This window comes from Malaclemys terrapin, chromosome 2 (genome assembly GCF_027887155.1).
Source record: "Malaclemys terrapin pileata isolate rMalTer1 chromosome 2, rMalTer1.hap1, whole genome shotgun sequence".
NCBI classification, from domain to species: Eukaryota; Metazoa; Chordata; order Testudines; family Emydidae; genus Malaclemys; species Malaclemys terrapin.
Window position 1 is genome coordinate 63,039,909 of NC_071506.1, and position 12,325 is coordinate 63,052,233.

Consider the following 12,325-nt stretch of genomic DNA (forward strand, 5'->3'; position numbering starts at 1 on the left):
TTGCACTGCACTAGAGGTAAAGGAATGAGGTAAGCAGGGTCTAATATGGTCATAGATGCACTATCTTGTGCATATAAAACTGTTCCTTTTTATATACAAGTTAAAATATTTAAGTAAAAGGAACCTTTGAAAAGCAGAAATATCTACCTGGACTGATATGCAGTATTTACCCCTTGAGGGATTTCATGTTACAGATAATCTAACTCCCTATCAAATAAAAGTGTTTACCTTCCCGTTTATTTGTACCAGAGTTAGCATGATGAAATGATTTGTTATGCCAATAAAATTTTTGTTACATTATAAAAAGGTTTGTTGCACTACTATTGCTACATAAAATTGTTATGAAATTTAACCATATTGCAAGCTCCAGAAAGGCACATTGCACTTGTAGAACTAGCTGCCAGAAAAAAAATTCTTTCTTTCTTTCTTTCTTTCTTTAATATGGCATTTTAATTCTACTTTGCCATAAACAATTTCACAGGATCATCTCTCTTTTTTGCTCAGTAGCTGTAACCTATTGCTGTCCACTTCAACACCCTCCTACACACACATATACCAAGATCTTGTACAAAACTATGATTATTATATTTTGCGGGCAATTTTCAACTAAATAAACAAAATCTATTCTACTGCGCCTGAGAAATTAGGTCCCGTTCTCTCTGTTCCCCCAATGGCCCTTTTAGTTTCAGTAGTGCAAATGTTCAGAGTCCAGTAGCAGAACAATCTGCAGTATCTAATAGACAATAGGCTTCTCTTGATGGCACAATAATATTATATTAAATGGTGTGCAGTTTCAGGCTGGTACGGTAATTATATAGTAACTGCAGTATGTGGCCCACCAAGGTAAAATTTTTGGATACCTCCATTCTCACAGAAGGATACAGACTGTCATAAAAAAAAAGATATAATAATACTCTAATTACTACAATTTCCCTAACCTTTTTCAGTGGTTGTTTGTTTGCATTAGGAAGTTATTTACTATCTAAAATAGATTTATATTCAGACCTGGATGAAGTATTGCCTTTCTGCACATGTTCTAATGAGTGAGCATTAATTGCTATGGATGAAATTCACTTCCATACAAAGGGCCAGCATTAGGGCTATGAACCATTCATGTTCCCAATGTAGGGCTGTTATGAAATATGAGCGTATGAGATCAGTGTACATTTCAAATGGCAAGTTTTATACTCAACTATGCAATTTAAAATCTGTACTGTTATTGGTCATCCACTCAGTAAACAGAAATAATAGCATGTGACCTGCATAATAAAGAAGAATATAGGAGTGGTAAAATCTGATGGTAACTGAAAATAGAAACTTACAGACAGTAATATTTGGATGGCGCTGTGAATGACCTCGAGATACTGGAAGTCAATGATGCAGCCCGTCACAGAGACATAAGAGTAATCGTCTAGGATCCCAGGGGCTGAAGGGCGCACCACTCTCCGTATGCAGCCTGGCCCATGCTCTCGCCACCAGGAACGGTGCATTGAAATGTTAAAGGTCATGAGATCAGTTTCCTAGGAGACAAAGAGAGAAAAAGGAATGAAATCCTCGTCTGTCACAGCATTAAAGATGAAAACAGGAAATAATGTAATTTCACTTATAAAATCAAAACTAAGCAAAATAAATAAATAAATAATGTCTAAGATGAAGGCAGACCATTGAAAAGGAGAGAGGAAAATCTTATTGGGGCCATGATCGGCTAGACACTCTACGAAACATAGAGCAAATAATAGTCCCTGTCCAAAAGAAAGTTGGAGTCTAAAAGTACAACCTAATTATTACTTTACTAGAAAGTGTCTCCAGAATGCATTTATTCCTCTGGTAGGTAAAGGTGACAGTCACTTACAACAGTGGTTCTTAACCTTTTTGGGCTCAGGACCTCTTTATAAATGTTTATGGCCTGTTATGACCCAGTAAATAGCCTGAGGGTGGAAGCTCTGGGGTGGTTTCGGTTGAGTCCTGCCCGACACTCACCCTACAGTGTCAACTCCTGTGCTGTGGGGCTGCCTGGCCTTGGCTCTCTGTTTTGGGTGTTGCAACCTCCAGGGTTGCCATGCCCCTCAGATTGGCCCTGCCCCCATGACTAGATTAAATTTGTATGAGTTGTGACCTGGCTCAGGGAGTTGCAGGGCCATTCACTCAAATTTGGCCTATCCAGGCTCCTGTCATCATGATGGCTTGGCCAAATCTGAATGGTGCTGGGACCTCTAAGGTTGCTGTGCCTGGAGCAGGGAGGCGAGCCCAGCCAACCCTGTGGGACAGAAGCCAGAGAAGCTGCCATGTGACTCTTTGAAACATTCAAGTGACCCAATTTTGGATCCCAATGCATGGGCTGAGAAACCATAGCCTAGACCCAATGTTATTTCTACAGGATAAGATCTAAAATAAACCTCTACAGAATGCATTTGAGGCAACAGGTCTAGTGGAAATATCTGTTATTTTGTATAAATCAATCAGTATAACATGTTTAGTGTAGTATAACATGCACATTTTCACCCACTCACTTTCACCTTCATTGCTCAGCACAGCAGTAAAAGTGGCAAAATTCTAACAAATTTTTGAAGACAGCTCCAGTTGTGCCTGCAAAAATGCTTGTCTTCTGGCTGTACTAAAAAAGCATCACAGTTTCTAGGCATATCTATGCTTAGTTGTGGGTACAAATGTGGGCTGCTGCACGTATACTTTTACAGGCTCACTTACTGAACCTTATTAATCTGCCCTACAAGTGTAGCTTTCTGTGGAAGAAGAGGTCCATACCAAACAAAGATAGCAGGATTTTTGCAATTATATAACATCTTATATAGTTGCCAAGTCATTATTTAGACTTGGTGAGATATCTGTCTTTTGCCTTTGAACATCATTCTTTGATTCCATTTTAGAAAATTTTGCACTCATGGTAGGGTGATATCTTACTCAATTGAAATAAAACTTGACAGACAATGCTGCTTAGGTAAAATATAATTATAAATAAAAGCAAGAGCCAATAACTGGCAGTTTCTTATGTTTTGCTCAGTGCAACAATCCCTGTTATTTTATTACACATTACTGATGGGCTTTTCTCTTTATGCTACTAAGCCATGGAAAAGTCTCCCCTTCCATATTTGGTTGTGGGAACTTTATTAAGGATTTTTCTGCCTTGAGTCCCTGAGGGCTTAAGTGGAACTTAAGTGGTGCATGGGCCTTCTAGCTGGCCTCCATGCAAGGGGTGAATTTCACCCTAATTGTTTCATAATAGTTGTTAGCCTATTTTTCTGCATAGTGCAGGAAGAACAACATTAAGTAGGGATTACCCTGTAAACTAACTCTGAAGCTATGTATCATTGCAAGCCAGAAATATGATCTGCAAAAGAACTTTACCACTAGAGACAATTGTTTTTTTTTTTTACAAGAGGGAGCCAATACATTTATGTACAGTACTTCATTAAAAATAAACCGTATAAAGGAAACACACATACGTCCTTAATCTCATCTAGAGATGGATGAAAATTTGGAAAAGTTCTCCCAGATTTGTTTTGCAAATTTTGACTATGTTTTTAAATTTAAAATTTGTCATCCAGCTCTACTCTTATTCTTATTCAGCAAAGCACCTACAAATATGCTTAATTTTTAGCATGTGCTTAAGAAGGCCCATTGATGTCATTAGCCATTATCATCCTTCATTCAGTAATGGAAGAGGAGACATTTGTGAAATCTATCTGACTTTCAAGCCACTGATGGTACAATGAGAGAAGGAAACTCCCATATCACCATCAAATTCTCTGCTCTGATATACAAAAGATGTGATCATGGCACTTTTTGTATCATTACTTTTGTTCAGCAGCTGTGGGTAAGGGTGAATGCCAGAGTGCTGTACCCTGGTTCTTCAAAGCAGATGCAAAAGCATCTTCTTCAAAGCAGATGCAAAGCAGATGCAAAACGTAAATAATTATCCAGTAGAGATCAGTGTCTTATAAGTGTAAACTAACAAAAAAATCACATGGTGCTTTAGTTTGACCTCTAATATGTCACTCCACAAAGTGGCAATGTTACAGCTGATAAATGTTAAGCTACTGATCAATAAATGAAAGCCTGAAAAAAGAATGAATAATTTGCAGTAGCCAAAGTGTATCTTCTCTCTAGGAAACACCTAAGCTATATAATGAGTCAGATATGCCATCCTTTAAAAAAATCAACTAGTGGTTTTACTATTTATACTGAAATAAAGAAAGTCAAATAAAAACAAAAATGAAATGAGATAAAGAACATTGATCCACTCTGTGTCTCTTACTTTTCCATACAAAATGTTGTTTATGGCTAATAAATTATAAAAAAAATACTAATAATTATTTGTTTGATAGCACTGCCTACCCACCCCATTGTGCGCAGCTAGACACTATACAAACACTTATAATTAGACTTAGAAGGATTTGATTTTTATTGGTAAATGTCACTAAACATCAGTTTCACCACACACACACACAGACAAAAATATTTCCAACAATATCTTCCATAAAGAAAGTCAAAGTGAGAAAAATGCTGCTTGAGAACTTAGAGTATGATTTAAGGACCTTTGTTTATTTTGAAATCTGATGTTGGCAGATTGTGTTTTAACAATTATAATGCTTTAACGATTTGAATCTCAACTTCTACTATCCTTAAAATATTGTCTGAGCTCCCCAATGATTTTCCACAACTGTGAAAATGTAAATAGATAAAAATAGGAAAAAATGCTTAAAAATAAACATTGGTATTATTCCTCAAAAGTATAAAAAATTTAATTCTACTAAGCCTACTTATAATCAGGGCCGGCTCCAGGCACCAGCTGAGCAAGCTGGTGCTTGGGGCGGCAGATTGTTCAAGGAGGCATTCTGCCCAATCCTAGGGCGGCACTACTGCTTTTTTTTTTTTTGCTGTTGTTCCACTCCGGCCGCCCTGCTGGGGGCGGCAGTGCGGAGAACCAGAGAGCCCTGCAGGGCAGTCCTCTTCCTTCCCTCCCCGCTGACCGGAGCGGAGCCCTCGCGGCAGGCGGCAGGAGGCGGCGCAGTGGGAGGGGCCGTGTGGCAGCACCCCTGCTGTAGCCCTGGCTGCCCCCTTCTCTCTCTCTCCTGCCCGCTCCCTTCCCTCCCCCCCCGCAGCCGGTCCCCCTGCACCCGCGCTCTGGCCACACCTCAGGTTTTTTTTTTTTTTTTTTGGCTTGGGGCGGCCAAAAAGCCAGAGCCGGCCCTGCTTATAATATGATAATCCCTGTTCGAAAAAGCTTCCAAACTAGGTGATTTTAACAATAAGCAAAATGTGTTCATGTACAGAGCCGTAATGACCTCTGCATTTTAGGTACAATTAAAGTGTTGTGGTTTTCGAGGAGGCAATATGAACATCATTTTGAACAAATAATTCACATGTGTATGTCATAACATATACAATACTGAAACAACACAACTCATTTCAGATGCCACACATCAAGATTGTGGAAAATTTGTTAAACAATAAAGCATCTAAATACCAGTTCAAATGTTTCAGCACTTGCATTGCCTTAGATAAGTGCACCGCACAGTGTTACATTTTAATCCAGATCTATAAAGTGTATGCACATGGGATAAATCCCCGTTTCAGCAAAGATGTGTTTAACCTTAAACACATCAATAATCCCATCCCTAGTGAGCTAAACATTCAGCAGGTGTCTAAATCCCACTGAAGTCAGTGGGATTTAAGCACACGCTGAAGTGCTTTGCTGAATAGGGATGGGATTACTCATGTTTAAAATAAAGAACGTGCTTAAAGTGCTTTGCTTAAATTTGGAACCGGAAAATCCAAAAACTGTTTCTCCCAATGTACAGCTTATAAATACCGTTGTAATTTAGTCTCGGTGTTTCTGCAGAACTGCTCACAAAACTACCACTTTGGAAAGTGCTTAGATTGTAGCACTGATTGCTTTCTCCTTTCCGTATTATATGAAAGTTAAATGTTTGTTAGGGAAGTCCAAGAGGATGCTTGCAATTTTTCAATATACAACACACAGTTTTCTCATGTTAAAAACAGCCATTAAGCAACTGCTTCAAGACACTCCAGTCTTCCAGAAGGTAATGTAATGTAAATTGCTGTTTTTTTTACAAAAGTATGCAGTTTTTCAAGCTTACTACTACTGATTGTGTACCAGACTCCATGCATCTATATAACAGCACACCTTGAATCCAAAGAGAGAGTGCAAAGGCACAGTGCTTTAGGATTGGTTTCAGTGGTAGCCGTGTTAGTCTGTATCAGAAAAAAAAAGCCAAAAAACGAGGAGTCCTTGTGCCACCTTAGAGACTAACAAATTTATTTGGGAATAAGCTTTTGTGGGCTAGAACCCACTTCATCAGATGTATGAAGTAAAAAATACAGGAGCAGGTATAAATATCCAGAAGGAGGGAGTGATTTACCAAGTGTGAGGTCAGTCTAATGAGATAAATCAATTAACAGCAGGATACCAAGGGAGGAAAAATAACTTTTGAAGTGGTAAGAGAGTGGCCCATTACAGACAGTTGACAAGAAGGTGTGAGTAACAGTAGGGAGAAATTAGTATTGGGGAAATTAAGTTTAGGTTTTGTAATGACCCAACCACTCCCAGTCTTTATTCAGGCCTAATCCGATGGGATCTAGTTTGCAAATTAATTCCATTTCTGCAGCTTCACATTGGAGTCTGTTTTTGAAGTTTTTTTGTTGAAGAATTGTCACTTTGAGGTCTGTTATTGAGTGACCAGAGAGATTGAAGTGTTCTCCTACTGGTTTTTGAATGTTATGATTCCTGATGTCAGATTTGTGTCCATTTATTCTTTTGCGTAGAGACTGTCCGGTTTGGCAGAGGGGCATTGCTGGCATATATCACATTAGTAGATGTGCAGGTGAACAAGCCCCAGATGGTGTGGCTCATGTGGTTAGGTCCTATGATGGTACATGGACAGAATAGATATGTGGACAGAGTTGGCACCGGGGTTTGTGCAATGTGGCTAAGTTAATGCAACTGTTGGAACCTTAACTATCAAGGCTCTCATTTTGGGTGACTTTGTGCAACCTTAATGGGGGAAGAATACCCAGAGGAGACCAACAAGAATTGTGGGTCAGACACACTGTTTTTTGTCTGACTCATTCACATTTCTTCATCGTGTCTGCTTAGAATGTGATTTCTTCTGGAATATAGGAATTGCCATACTGGATCAGATGCAGAGTCCATCCAGTATCTTGTCTCAGAAAGTGGCCAGTACTGGAAGCTTCCCAGGAAGGTGAAAGAGCCTATAGTTGGCAGATTTGGCATAAACAGCAGGGATCTTATCTTCACTCTTATTTGTGCACCCATAGCAGATATCTGATGCTTTATTAGCAAATAACACCAGTGCAATAAATAGTCCCATACCACTTTCTGAAAAGAACAAGAATGATCAGTTTCCCCAGCTAAGTCTTCCATTTTCACAAGTGGAGAGGAAAGACATTAATTCAAAGAATTTATTGGCAAATAATTATAATGTACATAATTCCAGGAAAAAAGGGACTGTAACAAAGAATATTTTGTCCTAATTCCATGCACTCAATTAAGTTTGCAGTTTTGATGCGATGATGTTGGCTTGAACAAAAAGCCTGCACATTCCATAATATTTAATTTCAAAGAGTCATTAATCCCCATTAGATGCAAATGATGTGTTCCAGTGTTAATGAAGCCTGCTTTAACTGTATAGCTACCCTGGAGAGGGAGCATCAGCTGCAAGCCAAGGTCTACAATTTGCAGAATAATCTTAGTTTTCCACTCCATTACATCCTCAATCCACAGGTTCTGATCCCAGTTAATGCTGCATCTGACCACTCACTCTCTGTCCCTCCTCATTACAGCTGAACCGACTGATTTTGAAGCACTGGGCAGACTCCACTAAGAAAGTGGCATTGTGGATAACAGGCACTTCTGTCACTAGCTGTCATATGCATTAGCAATGATGATGGTTCAGGCTTCTGATAGTTTGAATATTAATTACTCCTTTTTTGCCTTAAATCTAAATATTTGACTTCAGCTCAACTCAGGAAAAAGCCATCTGTAAAACTGAAGATGAGACTTAACTTGTTGCACTTTAAATAATCAAATTGTGCCAACAACTGCAATCTCAGAACTGCTGTAGCAGTCTGGTGGCCCAAATGGAAAACTGTTTAAATTTGTAGCATCCCCCCAGCCTCCACAGAATAGGGTTGACACATTTTTATGGAACGCTTAACCCCCAAAGAAAAGGAGTACTTGTGGCACCTTAGAGACTAACAAATTTATTAGAGCATAAGCTTTCGTGGACTACAGCCCACTTCTTCGGATGCAAGTGGGCTGTAGTCCACGAAAGCTTATGCTCTAATAAATTTGTTAGTCTCTAAGGTGCCACAAGTACTCCTGTTCTTTTTGCGGATACAGACTAACACGGCTGCTACTCTGAAACCTCTTAAGCCCCAAAGAGTGATTTTGGGGGATGGGATGTGATATTATGCATATTCTTTTAGAATTATGGATGCTTTTGTAAATCATGTCATATTGCTGTCCCATATTTCTTGAAAAAGTCAAAGTGACGTCTCTCTTTTAACACGTGTACAATTATATATTGATTTCATTTTATATTGATTTTGTTATGGAAAATTTACTTTAAATATATTCTCTGCTTGTTGTTTTGTCTATATGTGTAATTTATGATCCGCTTACCCAGTGTGATTTCTGAAAAAAAAAGTGTATTTCATGTATTACAGCTATAAAACATGTACAAAAGATGTTTTCATTTCGGCTAGATATGGTAGTCTATCACTGTCAGAATCCCTCAGTTCTGGAAGGCTGCTTTTGCATAGTGCTCGGGTTCAAACACAGGAAACAGCACTGCAAACACAATGACTTGAAACTTCTGCAACGTGCCAATACATACTGAAGTACAATTGTCATGGTAGACCCTTACATCTAATTTTGTGAGAAAAGTAAAAAGTAATCAGTATGTTGATGTGGAAGCTTGCTGACAAGCCATCAAGCTTGATCTGCAATGGATAGTTCTAAGATGCTGCCCAAACAAGCTATTTGACGTTGAGTTTGAAAAGGGGAATTCTCAGCAAGTACCAGGATGGACAGCTTTTTAATGTGACGATTTCATCATCATACCAACAGTAACATCTGTTGGATACTGTCCAATGCTGCCAGCATAACCTACTGAATGGAATAGAGTTTTCACTGTAGAGAAGAATGTCAGCAAGATGTCTTGGATACTTGGGCAAGATTACGTGTTGACATTTGATGACGCTGTATATTGTAAGTTCAAAAGAGATTCAGTGGACGTACCTGGAGGAATTTCAGAAAATAGTCTCAAGTATGGGTGGTTTCCACATAGCACAGACATTTCTGGCTTAATTGGGAAAAAAAGTATGAAGAGAGTGGTTTCGGATACATCCTCATAGCAACACAGCAAGCAGTAAATCATACAACCATGGAGTGAGGGTCCACAAGCTTGTAATGGAGGCTCTGTCCTGACTGCAGAGGCATTCTTTAAATGGGTACAATGTTGCCCCAGATTTGAGGGGTATGTATACCCCAGATATTGATCAATCTAATTGCAACCATATTGTGTGCATTCAGCCACCATGAGTCAAAATGAACACCACAGAGTTAAGGGTTAATCTGAATAAGCAGGGCTTCTGGAGGCAAGGTCGTATGTTAGTTGCATGCTTGCAGTTTTTGCTAATCAGAATGGGAGGAGGGAAGAAAAGAGTCAACAAACTGACACTGAAAGAGAACTCGGAATTTGGGTACCTTTTGATAAGAAGTGTATTATGACAGAGTGTTAGGAATGTTTGTTAATAAGTAGTTTATTGAAGTGTGCAGGCAGCAGGGGCGGCTCTAGGCAGCAGCAAAGCAAGCAGGTGCTTGGGGCAGCCCATTTGCAGGGGCGGCAGGGATCCAGCCTGGGAGCTGAGAACCAAGAGGGGGCCCTGGGAGCTGTAGTTCCTTGGTTAGCTCCCTGCTTATAGAACCAGCCCTGGAGCAGGGAAAGAACTACATTTCCCAGCATTCCCTTGGCCACTACCAACAGGAAAGAGGGGGAGGGAGTGAGGAAGCTGAGACCTCATGCTGCAGCCTGCTGTGAATGGAGAGCTGCACTGGGAAGGGCAGGGATACCATATTTTAACATTCAAAAAATAGGAGACTCCACGGGGAGGGAAGGTAGCCCCACCCTGCCACCATCCACTCCCTCCAACTGCCCCCCACAGAAACCCCAACCCATCCAACCCCCCTGCTCCCGGTCCCCTATTCATCCCCTCCCGGGACCCCTGCCCCTAACTGCCCCCCAGGATCCCACTCCCTATCTAAGCCCCACTGGTCCTTGTCCCCTGATTGCCCCCTCTTGAGACCCCCCCCAACTGCCCACCCCCCATCTAAGAGTTGCTGCTCCTTGTCCCATGATTGCCCCCTCCCAGGACCCCTGCCCCTAACTGCCCCTTGGGACCCCACTCCCTATCTAAGTCTCCCTTCTCCTTGTCCCCAACTGCCCCCTCCTGAGACCCCCCTCAACTTCCCCCCTAGCACCCCACCCCCTACCTGTCCCCTGACAAACCCCTGGGACTCCCATGCCTATCCAACTGCTGCCTGTCCCCTGACTGCCCCCCCGAACCCTGACCCATCCAACTCCCCCTGCTCCCTGTCCCTTGACTGCCCCCCTGGAACTCCCTACTCCTTCTCCAACTCCCCAACCCCCTTACTGTGCCACTCAGACCAGCATGTCTGGCTCCGCGCAGCACCAGACACGCTGCTGCATACATGCTGCCGTGCTCCCCTGCAGAGCCACAGCGCCTCCCCCCCTCTCCCCCGCAGCACCTGCCTTCCAGATTTGAACACCTCAAAATTCAGGAGTGCTCAAGCTCAATTCGGGCAGCTGTTACTTCATTTCTCCCAAATCAAATATACTGATCCATCGTAACTTGCTGTAAAAAAATTAGGATAAAATTGAGCAAGAAATGCTTCGCAGTGATTATTAGGACTGGAATTGCTATTTTCAATAGCCATTGCCTTTTTTGTTTGTTTGTTTGTTTAAAAGGAAGACAGTGATAGTGCATTGGCAAATTCCCCATAGAAAGAAAGAGTGGAACAAAAGAATAATAAAGGCACCTCAACTTTTCCTCATTTATGTAGGACAGTCTTATAATATGCATCCAGATATCCTCTAATCACACAATTGTTCCACTTTATTGCAGTTCTGTAACCATATGGGAACCAATCTGTGTTCTGTGCACATCTAAAATTCCTGCTGAGTGACCTGCCCTGGGAGCGAGTTACCAGTGACCCAGGGCTGCGGCGGAAGGAGGGTGTAGGTGGCGGGGGGGGAGAGCCCAGGGCTGGGGCGGCAGGAGGTGTGTGTGGGGGGCAATGGTGGGGGTGGAAGGGGAGAGCCCAGAGCTGGGGCGGCAGGGTGTGTGTGTGTGTGGGGGGAGAGCCCAGGGCTGGGGCAGCAGGGGGGTGCGGCGAGGAGCCCAGGGCTGGGACAGGGGGGCAGCCAAATTTTTTTTTGCTTGAGGCGGCAAAAAACCTAGAGCCAGCCCTGGCAGGCAGAGGGTTTCACTGGGTGTTTTTTTGTGACCAGGTGGGCGGGTGTGTCTGTGGGTGTAAAAAAAAAGTCTAGTGATGTGTGTGTGTGTGTGTGTGTGTGTGTGTGTGTGTGTGTGTGTGTTGGGGGGAACCAAGAAACTGAGGGAGACTCAGATGCCAAGAAAGTCAAGCAGCAGCCTGTAAGCATGTGTGACCCTGGGAGAAGCCAAGAGAAAGCATCTAGGCTGGGGGTGCTGGCTAAAGAGACTCGGGCTGTAAGCAAAGAAGCTTTTCCCTGGTTTTCATTCCTTCTGAATTCAGAGAAGCTGGACTTTGTACATTCCTTGTAATTAAACAAGATGGAGACTAGTATTTTCTTTTCAGTCATCACTTTCAACTCCCAATTGGAACAACCTGCAAGGTCCCAAACTTTTGCTAGCTGCTTTGATCAAAAAGAGGCAACACTGTCATTCAGAAGGGCTGTGTGGCATGTATATCTCCAGCATCTGGTCCCCTGCTTACATGCAGTGGAAATCTATCATATCCACTATGTCTAGTTGTGAAAAATGTGGGGCTGATCATAATTTAAGAATGCTATATGTGACCTGATTATTGGGATAGCTACAGAATGGTATATTGGGGTATTGGCATATTTATTGTACACATATTGGTTTAGTTTAGTAGCAAGGATGTTAGGAAACAAGTAAGCGGGAAACACAATGGCTCCAAATGAGCAACCTCTCAGTAAACACATCAGGGAGCTTCACATTAAGCTGTGAAGATGTT

General features: G+C 41.8%; 1 protein-coding gene across 3 annotated transcripts in view; it reads right to left on the reverse strand.

Annotated features, from left to right (window-relative positions):
* Positions 1–12,325, reverse strand: part of NKAIN3 (sodium/potassium transporting ATPase interacting 3) — a 512,187-nt gene that overhangs the window by 119,260 nt on the left and 380,602 nt on the right. For all 3 annotated transcript variants that reach the window (XM_054021124.1, XM_054021123.1, XM_054021122.1), the window contains exon 4: positions 1,323–1,520. In XM_054021124.1, coding sequence (XP_053877099.1) covers positions 1,323–1,520 — 198 coding nt within the window. The remainder of the gene's footprint in view (positions 1–1,322; positions 1,521–12,325) is intronic.